The sequence below is a fragment of the Plectropomus leopardus genome, chromosome 12 (assembly GCF_026936395.1).
Source record: "Plectropomus leopardus strain MGB_pleo_1.0 chromosome 12, ASM2693639v1, whole genome shotgun sequence".
Lineage (NCBI taxonomy): Eukaryota > Metazoa > Chordata > Actinopteri > Perciformes > Serranidae > Plectropomus > Plectropomus leopardus.
Window position 1 is genome coordinate 3,091,144 of NC_142187.1, and position 23,129 is coordinate 3,114,272.

General features: G+C 37.5%; 2 protein-coding genes, 1 long non-coding RNA gene and 6 other non-coding genes across 12 annotated transcripts in view; 7 read left to right on the forward strand and 2 right to left on the reverse strand.

Annotated features, from left to right (window-relative positions):
* Positions 1–6,265, reverse strand: part of LOC121951121 (casein kinase I-like) — a 29,473-nt gene extending 23,208 nt beyond the window's left edge. For 2 of the 4 annotated variants that reach the window (XM_088085053.1, XM_088085052.1), the window contains exon 1: positions 6,119–6,265. The gene's annotated coding sequence lies outside the window, so the exon portion shown is untranslated. The remainder of the gene's footprint in view (positions 1–6,118) is intronic. The other 2 variants (XM_042497348.2, XM_042497347.2) reach the window with 1 other exon arrangement.
* A 2,772-nt stretch (positions 6,266–9,037) lies between these two features.
* Positions 9,038–23,129, forward strand: part of LOC121950969 (uncharacterized) — a 37,939-nt gene continuing 23,847 nt past the window's right edge. The window contains exons 1-4 of the mRNA XM_088085253.1: positions 9,038–9,675; positions 11,511–11,650; positions 14,049–14,202; positions 14,764–14,841. Of these exons, the coding sequence (XP_087941379.1) occupies positions 9,612–9,675; positions 11,511–11,650; positions 14,049–14,202; positions 14,764–14,841 (436 nt within the window). The 5' untranslated portion in view covers positions 9,038–9,611. The remainder of the gene's footprint in view (positions 9,676–11,510; positions 11,651–14,048; positions 14,203–14,763; positions 14,842–23,129) is intronic.
* Positions 11,949–12,813, reverse strand: LOC121950968 (uncharacterized). The gene is made up of 3 exons (XR_006106366.2): positions 12,749–12,813; positions 12,303–12,400; positions 11,949–12,208 (listed from the first exon to the last, which is right to left on the reverse strand). It is a non-coding gene; the product is annotated as an uncharacterized LOC121950968 (long non-coding RNA).
* trnak-uuu (transfer RNA lysine (anticodon UUU)) lies at positions 16,493–16,565 on the forward strand. The gene has a single exon. It is a non-coding gene; the product is annotated as a tRNA-Lys (tRNA).
* On the forward strand, positions 17,509–17,581 carry trnak-uuu (transfer RNA lysine (anticodon UUU)). Its single transcript has one exon. It is a non-coding gene; the product is annotated as a tRNA-Lys (tRNA).
* On the forward strand, positions 19,334–19,406 carry trnak-uuu (transfer RNA lysine (anticodon UUU)). Its single transcript has one exon. It is a non-coding gene; the product is annotated as a tRNA-Lys (tRNA).
* On the forward strand, positions 20,420–20,492 carry trnak-uuu (transfer RNA lysine (anticodon UUU)). Its single transcript has one exon. It is a non-coding gene; the product is annotated as a tRNA-Lys (tRNA).
* trnak-uuu (transfer RNA lysine (anticodon UUU)) lies at positions 21,833–21,905 on the forward strand. The gene has a single exon. It is a non-coding gene; the product is annotated as a tRNA-Lys (tRNA).
* On the forward strand, positions 22,907–22,979 carry trnak-uuu (transfer RNA lysine (anticodon UUU)). The gene has a single exon. It is a non-coding gene; the product is annotated as a tRNA-Lys (tRNA).

Here is a 23,129-nt window from a genome sequence, read left to right on the forward strand (position 1 = left end):
TTTAACACTGACTCACGAGGCTCACACACCACCTAACTACTATCGACTTTGTGTATCCAAACGTCGGCTTTTAATGTTGTCGGCGCTGATTTTAACACACTGCTACCTCGCACCACTGTCGCCATTTTAATGGATAAACAACAAACGTTGTTTGGGGCTCAAGTGGGACCTCTGAACAACGTCAATCACACTCTGAAGGCACTCACACTGCCCCCACGGGAGCGGGGCGTCATTACAACGGAAATAATCAAATTCCTATGAATCGATATTGAATTGGCAAAAAACATATTGCAATGCATTGATGAATTGATTTTTTTAACCCAGCCCCACTTTTTAAAAATTAACTCATTGAGTGCCATTGACGTATATATACGTCATTCAAAAGCCAACGCTTGAGTGCCATTGACATATATATACCTCAAAGTGTGTTTTTGGTGGCTGGCACAAGGGGGGTGCTCTCATGCTCCCTGTGTGCAATTTTGGGGCTGCTGGGATTCGTAGTTGTAGTACAAAAGACGGTAGATCAAAACATGAAGTGGAGTAGCTGGGATCAGAGAGCAGAGGGGATTTGAAACTTTAGCAACGAAGCTACATCAATTCAATATCGGCATAAAATGCCCCCCAAAAAACGAAGAGGGTCAAGTGGCCTGTTTCGCCCCATGCTCTTAACTGAGTGTCCCGCAGGGTCTGAAGCGTTTACTTTGAAAAAAATTGTGTTCAAAACAGGCCCGGTCGCCCGAATACTGCAGGTAGGAATAATGGAATAGGACTCTATTTAGTTCTATTTTTTGGGCTTTCTCTCTCTGAACCAGGGCCATGATTTGTTGCATTGTGCTATACTTTGCATATTTACACATTTACACACATTTGTAATACAATTTTCAGATGTCTTCTATGTCATTGAAGGCAAAATTTTAACATTCAAATCAATGTTTTGCTTGACAGACTCCCTTTAACAAAAATGCATTTTCTCAGCTTTCTAGGAAAAAAAAGTGGTCTTTTTGATGAAACTAGCCTCTATTCAACTTCAGATAAATCAAGAATGGAACAAGGTGCAAACAAACGTTTTTTTCCATGACGAAAAGGAGTTTCTTCTTTCATTTGAGCTACTTGGTGTTTTCAGAGTCTTTGTACAAAATATTCTGTGGGTCTTGAAAGATGACTCAAAATGGTCAGAAAAGCTAGCACAAGCCACTTTCCATTATATAATAGGGCTGGCACTCAATGAGTTAAGGACTGTTTGGTGCATTTTACGTGCTTATAAGTCTTCATTTTTTGATATTTTGGCTGTGTTCATGCATTTGGCATACATTGTAGCAAGATTGCGTATTTTTGTTTAATCTAAATATTACACAAATTACCCTACAATAATATATAAAATAAAAAAATACACTGTGGAAACAAAACATTCATGCTGTAAAGGTAAAAAAAGAAATGCACCATTGAAACCCACTCAAACTGCAATTTTTGATCCCACAGCCATCAAAGCATAAAACATACATTGTATTATTTCTGGGTGTCATTCTGGGCTTTTGCCTTGGAATTTTTAATTTTTACTATTTACCTGAGGATGCCTTTATTTAGTTTTTTTTGGCATATGGAAAAATCCAATGCTATTTACACTTGGTGCACTGTCATAATCAATGCTGCTGCTAATCAATAACATTTTCAAGGCTGTGATATTAAAGAAAATCTATTTTGCATGTCGTATATTAAAAATAATTATTTTTTGTATCTAAAAACATAGTGGCATCGTGACAAAAATGGCATTTAAAGAATATTTGATATTTATGATTAGGACTGTCAGTCAGTCAGTCATTTTCTGTAACCGCTTGTCATCGTAAGGGTCGCGGGGGGGCTGGAGCCAATCCCAGCTGTCATCGGGCTGAAGGCGGGGTACACCCTGGACAGGTCGCCAGACTATCGCAGGGCCTGATTAGGACTGATGTTGGTTAAAAAATGAACTCAATAAATCTTAACTAAGTAGAAAATCATATTAAAAAAAAAGATTTTTTTTTTTAAAGCTTGATTCTGAAATGCACATTTGTGTGCAGAGCACTACGAGTGTGTGTAATATTAAAATGGGCCCTAAGGGTTCTAAGTTATTAATAATAGTTATTAGCTTTTCTTTGATCCTGGCACTTAATCACTGCATCCCTTTTCTTGTAACAACTGATGACTGATGTCTGTAAAGGTCAGTCAGAGCATATCTATGATTCAAAGGCTGATTCAGGTTGTTTGCACATAGCTCTCAACATTTCCATGTTGAGAGCTATGTGCAGACAATCTGTTGCTGAGCCAGTTGCCAACAGCTAATGGTGCTGACAGATATAACAGTGATAACAAGGGGGGTAACTGAATGGCGGGTGCTGAGCCTCTGGGACAACACTGTGTGTTGGGACAACCTAATCAGCGGTAACTGCTGTAACTCACACACAGGGACTTACATTGATGCGCTGTTGGACCACCTATCAAAGTAACAAACTGAGAAGTTAGGGTGACAACAAACACAGAGGGAGCATGACTTCATTCTCTTTTCAAGATGCCATTACTCCACTATATCTTTACATAGCACACAGTTGTTTGCTGCTATAATAATGCTCTGAATGTCATATGTAGCTCCTTTAACATATAAATTCAGGGCATTCAAACTCAAAATCAAATTTGATTTTGGTAGAGACCTTTTGGTAGTATTTCATTTGTTATTTACAACATGTATTGCACGTCTGTCCGTCCTGGAAGAGGGATCCCTCATCATCCTCTACCACTTTTCCTGAAGTTTCTTCCTTTTTTTCCCCATTACAGAGGTTCTTTTTCAGGAGTTTTTCCTTGGGTGATGTGAGGGTCTAAGGGCAGAGGGATGTCGTACACTGTAAAGCCCTCTGAGGCAAACCATGTTTTGTGATAATGGGCTCTATAAATAAAATTGACTTGACTTGACTTGACTTGACTTGGAAGACTTGTTTCATGTAGCAACAGGAATTTAAAAACAGTAACAAAGGAAGCATGTTCCTGTCTGAAATAGGCAGCCAGTGATGGACTTATGCCCATGCCCTTCATCCTGAGAGCCAGAATAAAGCTATACTGTACCGGTAACTATACTGGTAATATATTTAAGTTATTTTTGAAAATACGTCAAGCAATGGGTTGTAGGTATTGACAAATTATAGTATATGTTTGTCACTGAAATCAAGACACCCATTTTGGTATCACTACTGAGTCTTTGTCAGCAGTATTTTGGATCCCCTCTAGTCCAGACAACTTTTCCACACCCACTAACCTGCATGCAGCCTCACACTCAATAGTATCCACTACACAGCATGCCACAGGCTACAAACCTGACCTCAATTACTAAGCAATTGGGACAACAGATTCAACAGTTTCTCTACATGAAGAAAAATCTGATGTTCAGTTTATTAGATATGTCAATGCAGACTTACTTTAAAACTAAAAATCGGACCCGAGCCTCTGTATCAGCACCTACTATACTATTGGCTTGTTGTATAAGTTGTGTTTTAATAAAAAAAACTAAAACAAATAGTGAGTTGCATACAATAACAATCCACTGACAGCAAAATGCAAAAATTAAATAAATAAATAAATTTTATGCAATCAATAACTGCTTCTGTGGGGAAATAAATTTGCAGGGGTGGCTTATGCTAAGAGGTTTGCGCTCGCAATGTAGGATTTACAGTTCCAATCTACAATTAGACTCAATTTTAGCTGTGATTTTTATTCTTTAAAAGTCAGTGTTTCCCACAGATTTGAGGTGTATGTGTGGTGTAAGCTGCTAGGGGGGACAAACAAAACAGCAAACTTTTTTTTCTTTTAAATGCATGTGTGTCATTATGTGTTCCCTCTCTAGTTTCAGGGGGTTTTGCAGGTCCATGAAAGCAGCGCAGGCAGAGCTCTCCATTAGTTCTTTTATTCTCAACAGCAGTTTGTGACTTACTGGGTGGATAATAATTGATCTATCAATCCATTCAGAGCTGATCAGACCAGATTAAGGATGCACAATAACGGATTTTTTATCGATAGCCGATAAGCAGTATATGATAACTAATTTGGTCGATAACCGATTGACATGGAAATCAATATATCAAGTTCTTTTTCCTGGCTAATTTTAGTTATCATCAAGAGTTAACATTATATTTTACATACACTTATTGTGGTGGCCCACCAGCAGACATAAAATACAATCTTCTCGGTGTATGTAATATTCATTCATGATGCAAAACCCTTTGAAACCTAACCAAGATGGCTTCAGCTATTTCAGCATGGGAAGAAGGCAATGAGCAACTTCACAAGAAATGGCCAAAACAATTGCAAGAAAATGATCTTACAATAAGCAACATAAAAAGAAAAGTAGAAAGCAAAAATAAACAAGAAATCATATCAAGAAAGTGCTAAAAAAAAAGAAAGAAAATGAAAAAAAAAATTAAAAATGTGTTTTCTTTCTGCAACATAATTCTAAAGATGTAATTTTGAATATAGCTTTCTGGATATTTTTACTTGTTTTTTGATATCTAATAATCAAACTTTTCTTGATAGCTTATTGAATTTTTCATGATGTATTCAAAAGATGAAAGGATTAGAGGAGCACCTTCTGTGAGTACATCCTTTTATATAAACTATTCGACCCAGCAGAATAAATGGTCGAGTTTCACCTTAAGTGTGCCTGATATTGCCCTGCTCCATCTGTGCCCACGGTACGCTCTGCGCTCTGAGAGTGTGCTGTAACACAAAATCTTTTGGTGGCAGATGTTTTAATTGTGGCAGGCTGACTTTATTAATTCCATATTTCAGTTATCTCAGCTCAAGCTGTGTGTACGCTGCTCTGAAGAATGCGTGAGATGTGCACACTCTTACTGCACACTCTTCCTTTATAAATACCACTTTATGTTTTGGCAGAGGTGTATGGATGGTTTTTGTGAGTGGCATGCGACCACAGGTGTCTTTAACATTGCTGGCCCACAACAAAGAGCTGTATGGTTTCTTTTTAACAGTTTTAAATAAATGCCCATTGTCAGTTCACTTTATCTTTATTCTAATGGTGACTGAATCACTGCCTTTACTGTCATGTCTTCATTACAAGTCCACCATGTCCTAATTATTATTAGGTAGGTTATTACAAAATTGTTAATGTTTAGCAGTGTTGAAGATTTACTATGTGTGAAGTAATGGCACCTTAAAATACAAGTTGCTGCAGTAGTAGTGACCACTATTGGAATGAAAGCCTTTATCCTAATATTCTGTTCATTTCAAGTTCCTTTCAGCAGGCAGTACAAAAGTCATGATTATTTTTTTCAAGGATTTTTAAGGGAAATGTAATATATCTGGCTAACATGGCCTTGTCTCACCACCCACACTCCAGTGATTAACTTAGCTGCACCACCTCTTACTCTTTTCGAAATATGTCTTCGAGCACCTGAGAGTACTTAAAAGCCAACCTGTAAAACGCAGCTTTGTACAAGGTCGTCACCATTTCAAGATTTAGACCAGAAAACTGCTGAGGTGATGAGCTGTTTGGGGTTTGCTAATGGTGCTAACGTTAGCTTATACGACTGCAGCAGAGTTTAACATTAGGGGAGCAGCGAATGTTTAATCTGCTAACTAGACGCCAGCAATCGCTAACGTTATCTAACTTGAGCTAGAAGCCTGTTTTCGAAAATATGATATAGTGTGAACATCGAAGTATCAATCATGGTAAGTACCGCAGGAAGTTCGGTTTAGGCCACAGTAGTTTGTGTGTTTGGCCTCAGCGTAGCCTGACAACGTTAGCTTCATTGAAACAAATTTGAAATACTGAAGTGGAGAAAATGCAGTGGTAAAGAAATCTAAATAGTGCCAGATAATACAACATTAATAACAAGTAGCAGTGAATGTGGTGGCTAGTTAACCATATCAACAACTAGCTACTCAGCTATCGTTTACTAGCCTCTGTAGTCGTAACAAGACGTAGCCTGACAGAAGCTAACGTCGGCTAACATGCTAGCCGACAGCTAACTAGCCAATGTTGGCTAACGCTGAATTTCTGCCCATACATACAGTCATTCATAAACATAGCTAGCTCATTTCACAAACACATTTTTCAAAGTTAAAAAAAGAGACTACTTACCTAAACAGAGTTTTTTTCCGTCGCTATTTTTCTAGCTTATAGTAAATTGTCCCTATTTTCTTCGTCTCGTTTTCCTGCTCATCTCTTTTTCTGAGGATGTTTGGCTAACCAGCTGAAAAGCTTCACCAGTGCCCGTAACGCAGTTTACGTAGAGGGAGCTAAGGACTGCGCAGTAAACGGAAGGGGCGAGCGTAAACTGCTTTGAAGATTATGGACAGAAAATCTGTGGGCACGTATGTGCGTCTGTGTGAGAGTACGTGAGAGGGGGTCACGCACACTTTGATTTGTGGTGAAAAAGTTGTTTTTTACTCTCACCAGCACGCACTGAAGTCTATGTGGGCAGTGTGACTATATATACATACATACATACACACACACACACACACACACACACATATATATACATGTAATTACTCTACACACAACTCTACACACATTCAACACTTAGATCCTATTACTCAACACAATTTGATCACTTTTATTATTATTTATTATTTATTAATGTAAATCTTTTATCATGCTAATGTCTATAATGTCAGGGGTGGGATCTGGTTGACTATGGAGATTAAAAACACCATACAATGATGCTATTCTAAACTATATGAAATACATTATTATAAGTCCTGTTACAAAGTGTCAGTTGTCCTTTTAGTTGGAGAGATATCAGCAAAACCCTTCCTGTAAGTGAACTAACATCAGCATTAATGTTTGTTCTTGTGTGCTTTCTATCTACATTTCAACATGGCAGCACATGTGGGGATTTTTTACCATCACCTGCAGCTCGTTGACAGTGACATTATGGTCAGTGTTATCAGCAGAAACCCTCTCAGCTCTGGTTATCAAGAACTTCATCAGCTCAGAAATGCAGAGATGTACATCCTGTCTGGGATTTAGGTCAGCAACTTCTGTCAATCAGAAGGTTACACTCTGTACATATTTGTGTCAAATATACCAGAGACGTTGTCAGTCGGACAAGGACAGGCAGGTAACAGATACACGAAAAGGATGAGAAAAGAGTCAGACATGTTGTTTCTGCTGATGAGTTTGCTGTATTGGATTCACACTGAAGGTGAGATTAAAAAAAACCCTAAAACACACTGATATTGTTATCAGTGGTAATACTTATTGTTATGCAGCAATTATTTTGTATTTGATTCAGTAATTAATAGTTATTTCTGTGTATGCTTTTATTGGTGGTCACCTCAATAATTGCTGTACAAACATAATAACAATAACCTAACAGTGAATTAAAAATATATGTGTGCAGGCGCACTGACTGAATACCACTGCATACCCAAACTGTAAAAAATGCATTGCACATACAATATATGTTAAAAGATACAAATATTCACCAAATAGAATTTCCTCATGTATGTGACTCCCATTTTGAGTAGACTGATTATATTTTATTTCTACAAATGCAATCATTATACAGCCTAATCCATAATTGAATATATCTTTTCTTTTTCTAAAGTTTTTTTATGTTGTTATGCATTTTCCCACTATTTGCAGATTTGTTTGCCATTTAGCTTTTTCATCTCATTTACTGATTTTATTGCTATTTATAACTGTTGACAGCCATTGCTGCTAGCTCTTTTTTTAAATGTTTTTTTAAAATTCAATTTATCACTATCATATGTTATATATCATTTTAGCCCACTGAATCAGGAGCATTGCTGTAAAAGAGCTTTTCCCTTTTTCAATTTTATTTGACATATTTTTCTGTCTTTTACCCTGTTTTTTTCTGTTGTTGTGTCAGTAAACATTTTTCACAAACTGCAGGAAGAATGGTTTGATGCATCATTAACACCTGTGCTTTTCCTACAATGACAAGTTGAAATGTCTGCTGTGAAAAAAAGCCAATGAAACCTCTTATGAGGTCTTTGTTGTCTCTGACATCTTGCTTGTTATCACATATAGAATGAACTGTAGCCTACTTGTACTTGTATTCTTCTATATTCGCTTCTATGTTTGATATTACTCTTAAACATCCCCACTTAGAAAAAAAGCTATGACAATTTTATGACAATATTATTATATTATTTTTGCATTTTTGGACAATAAAAACTATTTTTTTAAATTATTTTTTCCCCTGACTCCATCCTTTAAAAATATAGGCCTCTACCAAATGGTTATGTCCATAATAAAGAAAAAATAAAAAGTAAAATCAAAATTACAAACCCTTTACTGCTATAATGCCTTCAATATTTTAGTATAGAACCATATATCAATTTGTTAATATGGAATCAGTAGTATTACCAGTACTAGTACTATTTCCACACATATATACCATGGCTGTACTTTGAAAACATCTAAGAAATGGTAAAAAATCTTACTGATTTTTTTAAAAAATCAAATACATCATGGAATAACATTACATGGTATTAAGGGTCAGATAATTTAAAAAAAAAATGCACCACCAACCGCTTCATTTGACATCTTAAAGCTAAGATAATGTAATTAAAATTGACTTTGCAACAAAAAAGTCTGATCATTCATTGTTGTTAAATGATGCTTTTGATGTTATCCATTATGTACATGGTGAAATAATTACAGAAGTATATTTTTTTACTGTCAAAATCATTTTATGGTAAAGGTAGTGATGATAAGATAATACATTTACGATTTTTATAAAATAAAAAAGGATGAATATGAGAGGGGGTCACGCACACTTTGATTTGTGGTGAAAAAATTGTTTTTTACTCTCACCAGCACGTACTGAAGTCTATGTGGGCAGTGTGACTATATACATATATATATATATATATATATATATATATATATATATATATATATATACATATATATATATATATATACACACACACACACACACACACACACACACACATATATATACATACATACACACACACACACACACACATATACATGTAATTACTCTACACACAACTCTACACACATTCAACACTTAGATCCTATTACTCAACACAATTTGATCACTTTTATTATTATTTATTATTTATTAATGTAAATCTTTTATCATGCTAATGTCTATAATGTCAGGGGTGGGATCTGGTTGACTATGGAGATTAAAAACACCATACAATGATGCTATTCTAAACTATATGAAATACATTATTATAAGTCCTGTTACAAAGTGTCAGTTGTCCTTTTAGTTGGAGAGATATCAGCAAAACCCTTCCTGTAAGTGAACTAACATCAGCATTAATGTTTGTTCTTGTGTGCTTTCTATCTACATTTCAACATGGCAGCACATGTGGGGATTTTTTACCATCACCTGCAGCTTGATGACAGTGACATTATGGTCAGTGTTATCAGCAGAAACCCTCTCAGCTCTGGTTATCAAGAACTTCATCAGCTCAGAAATGCAGAGATGTACATCCTGTCTGGGATTTAGGTCAGCAACTTCTGTCAATCAGAAGGTTACACTCTGTACATATTTGTGTCAAATATACCAGAGACGTTGTCAGTCGGACAAGGACAGGCAGGTAACGGATACACGAAAAGGATGAGAAAAGAGTCAGACATGTTGTTTCTGCTGATGAGTTTGCTGTATTGGAGTCACACTGAAGGTGAGATTAAAAAAACCCTAAAACACATCGATATTGTTATCAGTGGTAATACTTATTGTTATGCAGCAATTATTTTGTATTTGATTCAGTAATTAATAGTTATTTCTGTGTATGCTTTTATTAGTGGTCACCTCAATAATTGCTGTACAAACATAATAACAATAACCTAACAGTGAATTAAAAATATATGTGTGCAGGCGCACTGACTGAATACCACTGCATACCCAAACTGTAAAAAATGCATTGCACATACAATATATATTAAAAGATACAAATATTCACCAAATAAAATTTCCTCATGTATATGACTCCCATTTTGAGCAGACTGATTATATTTTATTTCTACAAATGCAATCATTATACAGCCTAATCCATAATCGAATATATCTTTTCTTTTTCTAAAGTTTTTTTATGTTGTTATGCATTTTCCCACTATTTGCAGATTTGTTTGCCATTTAGCTTTTTCATCTCATTTACTGATTTTATTGCTATTTATAACTGTTGACAGCCATTGCTGCTAGCTCTTTTTTTTTAATTTTTTTTAAAAATTCAATTTATTACTATCATATGTTATATATCATTTTAGCCCACTGAATCAGGAGCATTGCTGTAAAAGAGCTTTTCCCTTTTTCAATTTTATTTGACATATTTTTCTGTTTTTTTCCCTGTTTTTTTTTCTGTTGTTGCGTCAGTAAACATTTTTCACAAACTGCAGGAAGAATGGTTTGATGCATCATTAACACCTGTGCTTTTCCTACAATGACAAGTTGAAATGTCTGCTGTGAAAAAAAGCCAATGGAACCTCTTATGAGGTCTTTGTTGTTTCTGACATCTTGCTTGTTATCACATTTAGAATGAACTGTAGCCTACTTGTACTTGTATTCTTCTATATTCGTTTCTATGTTTGATATTACTCTTAAACATCCTGACTTAGAAAAAAAGCTATGACAATTTTATGACAATATTATTATATTATTTTTGCATTTTTGGACAATAAAAACTAATTTTTAAAATTATTTTTTCCCCAGACTCCCTCCTTTAAAAATATAGGCCTCTACCAAATGGTTATGTCCATAATAAAGAAAAAATAAAAAATAAAATCAAAATTACAAACCCTTTACTGCTATAATGCCTTCAATATTTTAGTATAGAACCATATATCAATTTGTTAATATGGAATCAGTAGTATTACCAGTACTAGTACTATTTCCACACATATATACCATGGCTGTACTTTGAAAACATCTAAGAAATGGTAAAAAATCTTACAGATTTTTTTTTAAAATCAAATACATCATGGAATAACATTACATGGTATTAAGGGTCAGATAATTTAAAAAAAGAAATGCGCCACCAACCGCTTCATTTGACATTTTAAAGCTAAGATAATGTAATTAAAATTGACTTGCAACAAAAAAGTCTGATCATTCATTGTTGTTAAATGATGCTTTTGATGTTATCCATTATGTACATGGTGAAATAATTACAGAAGTATATTTTTTTTACTGTCAAAATCATTTTATGGTAAAGGTAGTGATGATAACATAATACATTTACCATTTTTATAAAATAAAAAAGGATGAATATTTAATGATGTTAGTCTCTAGTGACATTAGCTGTTCCATATAGTGTCATACAGCAGTATAGGTTAATCTACTAACCTCAGAATCATGAGACAGACTCCTACTAACCTTAAAAATGCCAGTTTCAAAGCATTTTAAGCAAATGACAACAGTAAATACTGGCAATGGCAAGAAACACAACTGAATTTCTGAGCGGCTTGAATGTTTTTTATGGAGCAGTTTTATCTTTTATGTCTTCTTTCACATCTGCAGGTGGCTGCAGTGGACCTATTGTGAGTATTTCTGGATATGACGCAAATCTTTCGACTGGAGAGAGCTTCATTTTGAGCTGCGAGTTTGCATGTTTAACAGTCCAACATGTGGCACAGCTGTGGAGGGACAGCCCGCATGAGGTATTTAAATCTTATTAAAAGTTTTCAGAAACTTCTAATTTATGAAAGCATGAACGAAGCTCTTTCTTATGTACATTGGAACTGAGTATACAATGTGGATACAACCCAACAATTACAAGAATAGTGCTGGAAAGACAGTAAGTTAATCCTCAACAGGGTAGTAAGGTTAAAACTATTTATAACAGTGCAGTGGTTTTGAAATGTTTGTGGGTAAAAAAGTTGAAAACAACATGTAATGTGACATATGAGACATGATGTAGGACCCAAGTGCTGACACAAAACACAATGCTCGAGGATCTCAGTAGATTGTGGTAGTTTATTAACAAGTTTAGAATGTGCAGGGAGGGGGTGAGCGAAGCCAAACCGCTCTCCAGAGCGTGGCGTAAGGGGGAAGTCTTCATTGTAGTCTTCACGTGGTCCAAACAAAGGCAAGAGTTGGTGGAAATCCGTGAGGTGAGGGACAATGGCTAGTGAGAGTTGAAGCAGGTGGGCAAGCGGGCAGGCAGGCAGGTACTTGAGCTGATGAAGCATACAAAAAGCTAGAAGCTTTAGGCAGATCTGAGGCAAAAAGACAAATAGACAAGGTTAGTAACACAGGAAAAACATGAAGCAAACAACATGGCATATACAGGAGGCTGTGAATAACATCTACCACTGATGTAGAGCTAATACTCCGGCAGCAAGAATGTCTGAGACAGGATCTTAAGTAGTCCTCCAGCTCATCAGCAGATTGCAGACACCTGGTCCAGCCTGCAGGAAAAAACATGCTCCCTCTCACATACACAGGATAATGACACAGAAGGGAAGGCAGACAGGGAGATACCAACAACATACAGAAAGGGAAGGAGGGAGGTTGCATAGCAGCCAGTCATGACATGTAAAATTCAAATGTTTGAGGACGATATCTAAAATAAAGGTAAAGAATAATAAGTAGCCCATCCGTACACACAGTAACTCATCAGAGAATATGATATACTGTATTTCACATCACAGCCTGAAACAAATATGTCATCTTGGTGTTCCATTTAAACATTTTTCTTTCTGTCAATAAAAGATTAAATGAGATTTCTTTTTAATCCGTGACTGACGGATTCTGACCCTGAAAGATCCAGTTCCTGATCACTTGGTGTCATTGTCTTGTTATCATGTGACTGGAGTCCAAGTCATGTGACTCGAGTCAACGCCTCTGCTTTTACTAAAGGTTATATCTAATGGTATGTCAGCATAGTTCAGGCTATCATATTAAATAACTTTGCACAAAAACAATAATGCAAAATGTGTTTAAGTGAGGAGTAAAATGTTTTTTTCTAGTTTTAGTTTTCTAGTTCTATTTGATCCCCTTAATACTTTTGGAGATATGTTAAAAATAAAATTTTGAACAAATCCTTTGATGTTTAAGATTTTAAAATGTATCTCCTCTAACAGTGTTTAAACTAGACACTCTAAGCTCCAACACAATAGATGCTTTTACCATTTTTAAAAATGTTTAACAGATTATCAAAACTCTTTTTAGTTTTTAAGTTATTCTGATATCCCTACTCTTCTCTATGTAATTCCCCACAGTTAAAGATACAAACACCATTTAAACTTCCATGCCTTCAGATTTAAAAAAAGTGGAGGGGTCCGATACTGGCCTCTGAAAAAGTTAAACTGTTATTTACGACATCTATTGCATTTATGTCTGTCCTGGAAGAGGGATCCCACATCATCCTCTGCCTCTCTTCCTGAGGTTTCTTTCACCCCACCCCCCCTGTTTCAGGGTTTCTTTTTAGGGAGTTTTTCCTGTTTGTTAATGTAATGCAATTAAATGCATTTTTTGTTGCAAAAAATTATGAATTTGTGAAGATTATAACATTTAAGTTTTGCGTGGCAGTTGTGTTGGATTTGTGCTTGTAGCACTGTCTACCCCTTATACAAGAGAACGTTTTAACAGCAGCCTTGTTTTTACTGTCTGAAGTGCTTTAGTTTCCTATCCTGCTGCAGTGATGTGGATGTGCACTCCAGGTTTTGTCAGTACACCATGACATCATTAGGCGGGTTTCCACTACAGAATTGCACAAATCTTAAGTGATATGTTGATAAAACACAGTTGCGAGATGATTGCGTATCTGCCAAGTGTAAAAACATTTTTGCCATGAATGTGAGTTCTTCCAAAATTGACGTTTCCACAAGAAAAGTATTTAATAATTGCAATTTCAATTTGCACAATTTGAGTGTCAATGGAAACCCGCCTAGTGTCAGGTGTGGTTATGGGTATAACCATGCAATCTTCAGACCCTCACTGGAAGGGGGGAATGTAACACTACTTTTCAGCCTGAAATTTTGTTACTGTTAAGAAAGTCAACCAATGCTAGTGTCAAAGTGTACTGTCACAGTAATCGCCATTTTCGTCTCCTAGGGGAGTGTGTCTCTTGTCAACATAACCTCCATCCTTCCAAATGTGACTGTGGTCCTGAGTATCGGCTCTGCTACAAAGGCAGACACTGGTTATTACTCCTGTATGACCCAGCCCCCTGATACAATCAGCTCTGAAGTCTTGATTCAGGTAGCAGGTAAGATGCTGATGAATAATAATAGCACATTCCCTTTGTATGGCTATTTTGGAGTAAATATTGATTGTCAAGTCAAGTTAAGTCAAGTCAAGTCAAGTCAATTTTATTTATAGAGCCCATTATCACAAAACATGGTTTGCCTCAGAGGGCTTTACAGTGTATGACATCCCTCTGCCCTTAGACCCTCACATCACCCAAGGAAAAACTCCTGAAAAAAGAACCCCTGTAATTGTAATTGTAAGGAGTTTATCATAATTGTATAATTTACTGAAAAATGCTATTCAAACATATAAATTATTATTTTTCAGTAGTCTAAATGGCAACAGTACCACCTATTGCACATGTGATGTTTGGTGTAGTTTAACATTTAATAAATAAAAAAAGGACACATTACAACAATGCCTAGCTAATTAGCAAACTAGCCCAATTACATTATTTAATTATGACCTTATAAATATTAAACACTCAGCAGCAGCTTTATTGATATTGATTAGTTATAATATTTAATTAACATTATATTAATATGAGTCACTATTAATAAATTAACCGTCCCCTTTCCAGATAACTTGACAACCCCCACTCTGAACACATCCAGTATTCCATGGTTTGACAGCACCAAACAGCAGAACAGTGCAGCAGGTAAGAGTGTGCAGCCATGTGGCACAACTTCTCAGAGGGGTTGATGATTCTCTGAACTGTAAGAAAAATATTTTATCAACATTTTATTAACACATTTATAATTCAATTAGTCATTATTGCAATCACAGACAAATACTGATGCATCCATGTATCCATTTTCCAAGCTGCTTTCTGTTTAGGGTCTGAAGCCTATCCCATGCTCGGAACAAAAAACAAAAATACTTTTAGTTTTAACAAAGGATTTGAAAGAGTATACCAAGTTTGCTCACCCTAGATCCTCAAGATGAGGAGACTGGACAGCAAAAGCCATGTCACACAAAATCAAGATTAGGGATAAATACATATTTCATTAATTAGGGCCCTGCCAGATGATCTCAAGTGGTTTGCAAATCAAAGATATAAAAAAAGGTGTCTGAGTGTCCAAGGCCTTAAAAACAGGCAGTAAAATCTTAAAATTCTAAAACTCACAGGTAAGTGAGAGGCAGCAAGAGTTGATGTTGTGTGGGTGCTTGAACATGTTGAAAACCTGACAGGAATGATTAATTATAGGCTATAGTAGTCTCTGGCCTGCTTGGACAAGAACTAAGTCCATGTAAGTTAGATATTTATTTCGTCTTCCCTCCATTCCAGAAGAAGGTTGTAATGGACAAAAGTTGTTTTTCTCTTTTGTCGGCACAAAACACTTTGGCGAGTGGTTTCCCTTGGTAAAAGGACTTTCTTGAAGCCTGGGTAGCTCAGTCGTGGATGATGTGTCAGTAGTATCCACTGTCATCATCATTCATGGAGGTCTTCAGGAGGTCCACAGGCTGCTTGTGGCCATTGATGAGTTGCTCGTATGGCCAGTCCCTAGAAGTACCAGACTCCCGAGGAACATGCCAGAAGTCCCCATTGAGGCGGACACTGTCAATTATATAGTGCCACATGTATGTTTTTCATCTCTCATGATCAGAAAAGTGATGACAAATACTCTTGCTCATTTTGTCTGCTGTCCTCCATTCCAGAAGGAGGTGGTATTGGACAAAAGTTAGTTTTTCCAGTGATTTAATCGACTTTGGCCACACTTAAGTTTCCCTTGATACATCCTTCCTACGGGAAGTGGTAAGTGGTAAGTTTTCTTGTTTTTGACTGACTCAAGCCACTTTGGCCAATGATTTCCCTCGATAAATTTCCTTTTTGCAAGCCTGAGTAGCTCAGTCAGTAGATCATCAGACTTTTGATCTGAGGGTCCAGAGTTTAAGTCCCTGTCAAGGCAATACGTTTTTGGGTGAAATAAACTGTTTACATCAACCATTGTTGAAAACAAGAGGGTTAATAATAATTTGAAAAAAAAAAAGATAAAAGGCCACTGGTTAGTTTGGGTTTGAGTATTTTAATGCCATGCTACTTTCAACTACTCCACCTCTGAAAGAAATGTTGTTATTCCAGTTACAATTCCCATTGAGGAGGACACTGTCAATTACTTTAAAAATCAAGGTAGTGCCACAAACTAAATGACAATATACAAGCTCTGATGATCAGAAAAGTGATTAGTCAGTGTCTTGATGAGAACATATATTTATGAAGGAGGATATTTATTAAAGTTTTTTTTTGTGTTTGACTGACTCAATCTACTTTGGCCAATGATTTCCCTCAATAAATGCCCTTCATTGAAGCCTGGGTAGCTCAGTCGGTAGAGCATCAGACTTTTAATCTGAGGGTCCAGGATTCAAGTCCCTGTTCAGGTGTTGAGTTTCTTGGGTGATCTATCTGTACTGTATGCTGCCATCATCATTGTAAGAGATCTGCAGTCTGGTGGTGGCCAGAAACATGTTTGACTGACTCAATCTACTTTGGCCAAAGATTTCCTTCAATTCCAGTTGTACGTAGTACCAGACTCCCCAGAAACATGTTTGTTACTTTCAGTTTTCCCCATTGAGGAGGACACTGTCAACTATACATTGCCACATGTATACTGTATATCTCAGCTCTCATCATCAGAAAAGTGATCACAAGTTCTTGTGCTTTTTTTTGTCTGTTCTCCTTCAATTCCTGAAGGAGGTGGTATTGGACAAAAGTTTTTTTTCTTATTGACTGACTCAATCCACTTTGGCCATTCTTGTGCTTTTTTTTTGTCTGTTCTCCTTCAATTCCTGAAGGAGGTGGTATTGGACAAAAGTTTTTTTTGTTTTTGACTAACTCAATCCACTTTGGCCAATAATTTCCCTCGAAAAACAACTTTTCAAGAAGCCTGGTTAGCTAAGTCCGTAGATGAGTAGACTATTAATCTGAGGGTCCAGAATTCAAGTCCCCATTAAGGCAATAAGTGTTTTGGGTGATATGTCTGTACTGTTTACTGTCATCATCGTTGATGGAGGTCTTCAGTGAGTCTGTGATCTGGTTGTTGCCGGGTTTGAGTTGCTTATATGCCAAGTTGTACGTAGTACCAGACTCCCCAGAAACATGTTTGTTACTTCCAATTTTCCCCATTGAGGAGGACACTGTCAATTATCCATTGCCACATGTATATATATCAGCGTTCATGATCAGAAAAGTGATTACAAGTTGTCTTGCTCACCTTTTCTGCTCTCCCCCATTCTTGAAGGAGGTGGTATGATGAAAAGTGTTTTTGTTTGACTGACTCAATCCACTTTGGCCAATGATTTCCCTCGATAAATGCTCTTAGTTGAAGCCTGGGTAGCTCAGTCGGTAGAGCATCAGATTTTTAATCTGAGGGTCCAGGGTTCAAGTCCCTGTTCAGGCATTCAGTTTCTTGGGTAATCTGTCTGTACTGCATGCTGCCATCTTCATTGTAGGAGGTCTTCAGTGAGTCTGCATTCTGGTGGTGGTGGTGGCCAGCTTTGAGTTGCTCATATGGCCAATTCTACATAGTACCAGACTCCCAAGAAACATGTCTGTTACTTCCAGTTGTCCCCAGTGAGGAAGACACTGTCAACTATACATTGCCACATGTATACTGTATATCTCAGCTGTCATGATCAGAAAAGTGACCAAAAGGTCTTGTGCTTTTTTTGTCTGTTCTCCTTCAATTCCTGAAGGAGGTGGTATTGGACAAAAGTGTTTTCTCTTATTGACTGACTCAATCCACTTTGGCCAATGATTTCCCTCAATAAATGACCTTTCTAGAAGCCTGGTTAGCTAAGTCCGTAGATGAGTAGACTATTAATCTGAGGGTCCAGGATTCAAGTCCCCGTTAAGGCAATAAGTGTTTTGGGTGATATGTCTGTACTGTTTACTGTCATCATCGTTGATGGAGGTCTTCAGTGAGTCTGTGATCTGGTTGTTGCTGGGTTTGAGTTGCTTATATGCCAAGTTATACGTAGTACCAGACTCCCCAGAAACATGTTTGTTACTTTCAGTTTTCCCCATTGAGGAGGACACTGTTAATTAACCATTGCCACATGTATATATATCAGCTTTCATATTTAGAAAAGTGATTACAAGTTGTGTTGCTCACCTTTTCTGCTCTCCTCCATTCTTGAAGGAGGTGGTATGATGAAAAGTGTTTTTGTGTTTGACTGACTCAATCTACTTTGGCCAAAGATTTCCTTCGATTCCAGTTGTACGTAGTACCAGACTCCCCAGAAACATGTTTGTTACTTTCAGTTTTCCCCATTGAGGAGGACACTGTTAATTAACCATTGCTACATGTATATATATCAGCGTTCATGATCAGAAAAGTGATTACAAGTTGTGTTGCTCACCTTTTCTGCTCTCCTCCATTGGACAAAAGTTTTTTTTCTTATTGACTGACTCAATCCACTTTGGCCATTGATTTCCCTCAATAAATGACCTTTGTTGAAGCCTGGTTAGCTAAGTCCGTAGATGAGTAGACTATTAATCTGAGGGTCCAGGGTTCAAGTCCCCGTTAAGGCAATAAGTGTTTTGGGTGATATGTCTGTACTGTTTACTGTCATCATTGTTGATGGAGGTCTTCAGTGAGTCTGTAGTCTGGTTGTTGCTGGGTTTGAGTTGCTTATATGCCAAGTTGTACGTAGTACCAGACTCCCCAGAAACATGTTTGTTACTTCCAGTTTTCCCCATTGAGGAGGACACTGTTAATTAACCATTGCCACATGTATATATATCAGCTTTCATAATCAGAAAAAGTGATTACAAGTTGTGTTGCTCACCTTTTCTGCTCTCCTCCATTCTTGAAGGAGGTGGTATGATGAAAAGTGTTTTTGTGTTTGACTGACTCAATCTACTTTGGCCAAAGATTTCCTTCGATTCCAGTTGTACGTAGTACCAGACTCCCCAGAAACATGTTTGTTACTTTCAGTTTTCCCCATTGAGGAGGACACTGTTAATTAACCATTGCTACATGTATATATATCAGCGTTCATGATCAGAAAAGTGATTACAAGTTGTCTTGCTCACCTTTTCTGCTCTCCTCCATTCTTGAAGGAGGTGGTATGATGAAAAGTGTTTTTGTGTTTGACTGACTCAATCCACTTTGGCCAATGATTTCCCTCGATAAATGCTCTTAGTTAAAGCCTGGGTAGCTCCGTCGGTAGAGCATCAGACTTTTAATCTGAGGGTCCAGGGTTCAAGTCCCTGTTCAGGTGTTGAGTTTCTTGTGTAATCTGTCTGTACTGCATGCTGCCATCTTCATTGTAGGAGGTCTTCAGTGAGTCTGCATTCTGGTGGTGGCCAGCTTTGAGTTGCTCATATGGCCAATTCTACATAGTACCAGACTCCCCAGAAACATGTCTGTAACTTCCAGTTGTCCCCATTGAGGAAGACACTGTCAACTATACATTGCCACATGTATACTGTATATCTCAGCTGTCATGATCAGAAAAGTGACCAAAAGATCTTGAGCTTTTTTTGTCTGTTCTCCTTCAATTCCTAAAGGAGGTGGTATTGGACAAAAGTGTTTTTTCTTATTGACTGACTCAATCCACTTTGGCCAATGATTTCCCTCAATAAATGACCTTTCTAGAAGCCTGGTTAGCTAAGTCCGTAGATGAGTAGACTATTAATCTGAGGGTCCAGGATTCAAGTCCCCGTTAAGGCAATAAGTGTTTTGGGTGATATGTCTGTACTGTTTACTGTCATCATCGTTGATGGAGGTCTTCAGTGAGTCTGTGATCTGGTTGTTGCTGGGTTTGAGTTGCTTATATGCCAAGTTGTACGTAGTACCAGACTCCCCAGAAACATGTTTGTTACTTCCAGTTTTCCCCATTGAGGAGGACACTGTTAATTAAGCATTGCCACATGTATATATATCAGCTTTCATAATCAGAAAAAGTGATTACAAGTTGTGTTGCTCACCTTTTCTGCTCTCCTCCATTCTTGAAGGAGGTGGTATGATGAAAAGTGTTTTTGTGTTTGACTGACTCAATCGACTTTGGCCAAAGATTTCCTTCGATAAATGCCCTTTTTGAAGCCTGGGTAGCTCAGGAGGATGTATGTATCTCAGCTCTCATGATCAGAAAAGTGATTACAAGTTGTCTTGCTCACTTTTTCTGCTCTCCTCCATTCTTGAAGGAGGTGGTATGACCAAAAGTGTTTTTGTGTTTGACTGACTCAATCCACTTTGGCCAATGATTTCCCTCGATAAATGCACTTTGTTGAAGCCTGGGTAGCTCAGTCGGTAGAGCATCAGACTTTTAATCTGAGGGTCCAGGGTTCAAGTCCCTGTTCAGGTGTTGAGTTTCTTGGGTGATCTGTCTGTACTGTATGCTGCCATCATCATTGTAAGAGATCTGCAGTCTGGTGGTGGCCAGCTTTGAGTTGCTCATATGGCCAATTCTACATAGTACCAGACTCCCCAAAAACATGTCTGAATTTTCGGCAGTGAGTGAAGACTTTGAAAAGGCATTCAAGCTATCATGGAGGGAAATAAACTTTACATCAACCAAAAACAAGAGGGTTAATAATAATTTGAAAAAAAAAAAAAAGATAAAAAGGCCACTTTTAGTTTAAGTGAGTATTTTAATCTCATGCTACTTTCATCTACTCCACCTCTGAAAGAAATGTTGGGCTTTCACTCAGTTACAATTACTTGATAATATTAGTTACTTTAAAAATCAAGGTAGTGCACACAAACTAAATGACAATATGCAAGTGCAGCAGAAATGATTAGTCAGTGGATGAGAACATATATTTATTAAAGATATTTATTAAAGTTTTTTTTGTTTTTGACTGACTCAATCCACTTTGGCCATTCTTGTGCTTTTTTTGTCTGTTCTCCTTCAATTCCCAAAGGAGGTGGTATTGGACAAAAGTGTTTTTTCTTATTGACTGACTCAATCCACTTTGGCCAATGATTTCCCTCAATAAATGACCTTTGTTGAAGCCTGGTTAGCTAAGTCCGTAGATGAGTAGACTATTAATCTGAGGGTCCAGGATTCAAGTCCCCGTTAAGGCAATAAGTGTTTTGGGTGATATGTCTGTACTGTTTACTGTCATCATCGTTGATGGAGGTCTTCAGTGAGTCTGTGATCTGGTTGTTGCCGAGTTTGAGTTGCTTATATGCCAAGTTGTACGTAGTACCAGACTCCCCAGAAACATGTTTGTTACTTCCAGTTTTCCCCATTGAGGAGGACACTGTTAATTAACCGTTGCCACATGTATATATATCAGCTTTCATATTTAGAAAAGTGATTACAAGTTGTGTTGCTCACCTTTTCGGCTCTCCTCCATTCTTGAAGGAGGTGGTATGATCAAAAGTGTTTTTGTGTTTGACTGACTCAAACTTCTTTGGCCAAAGATTTCCTTCGATTCCAGTTGTACGTAGTACCAGACTCCCCAGAAACATGTTTGTTACTTTCAGTTTTCCCCATTGAGGAGGACACTGTTAATTAACCATTGCTACATGTATATATATCAGCGTTCATGATCAGAAAAGTGATTACAAGTTGTCTTGCTCACCTTTTCTGCTCTCCTCCATTCTTGAAGGAGGTGGTATGATGAAAAGTGTTTTTGTGTTTGACTGACTCAATCCACTTTGGCCAATGATTTCCCTCGATAAATGCTGTTAGTTGAAGCCTGGGTAGCTCAGTCGGTAGAGCATCAGACTTTTAATCTGAGGGTCCAGGGTTCAAGTCCCTGTTCAGGTGTTGAGTTTCTTGGGTGATCTGTCTGTACTGTATGCTGCCATCATCATTGTAAGAGATCTGCAGTCTGGTGGTGGCCAGCTTTGAGTTGCTCATATGGCCAATTCTACATAGTACCAGACTCCCAAGAAACATGTCTGTTACTTCCAGTTGTCCCCAGTGAGGAAGACACTGTCAACTATACATTGCCACATGTATACTGTATATCTCAGCTGTCATGATCAGAAAAGTGACCAAAAGATCTTGTGCTTTTTTGTCTGTTCTCCTTCAATTCCTGAAGGAGGTGGTATTGGACAAAAGTGTTTTTTCTTATTGACTGACTCAATCCACTTTGGCCAATGATTTCCCTCAATAAATGACCTTTCTAGAAGCCTGGTTAGCTAAGTCCGTAGATGAGTAGACTATTAATCTGAGGGTCCAGGATTCAAGTCCCCGTTAAGGCAATAAGTGTTTTGGGTGATATGTCTGTACTGTTTACTGTCATCATCGTTGATGGAGGTCTTCAGTGAGTCTGTGATCTGGTTGTTGCCGGGTTTGAGTTGCTTATATGCCAAGTTGTACGTAGTACCAGACTCCCCAGAAACATGTTTGTTACTTCCAGTTTTCCCCATTGAGGAGGACACTGTTAATTAACCATTGCCACATGTATATATATCAGCTTTCATAATCAGAAAAAGTGATTACAAGTTGTGTTGCTCACCTTTTCTGCTCTCCTCCATTCTTGAAGGAGGTGGTATGATCAAAAGTGTTTTTGTGTTTGACTGACTCAATCTACTTTGGCCAAAGATTTCCTTCGATAAGTGCCCTTTTTGAAGCCTGGGTAGCTCAGGAGGATGTATGTATCTCAGCTCTCATGATCAGAAAAGTGATTACAAGTTGTCTTGCTCACCTTTTCTGCTCTCCTCCATTCTTGAAGGAGGTGGTATGACCAAAAGTGTTTTTGTGTTTGACTGACTCAATCCACTTTGGCCAATGATTTCCCTCGATAAATGCACTTTGTTGAAGCCTGGGTAGCTCAGTCGGTAGAGCATCAGACTTTTAATCTGAGGGTCCAGGGTTCAAGTCCCTGTTCAGGTGTTGAGTTTCTTGGGTGATCTGTCTGTACTGCATAATGCCATCTTCATTGTAGTAGGTCTTCAGTGGGTCTGCATTCTGGTGGTGGCCAGCTTTGAGTTTCTCATATGGCCAATTCTACATAGTACCAGACTCCCCAGAAACATGTCTGTA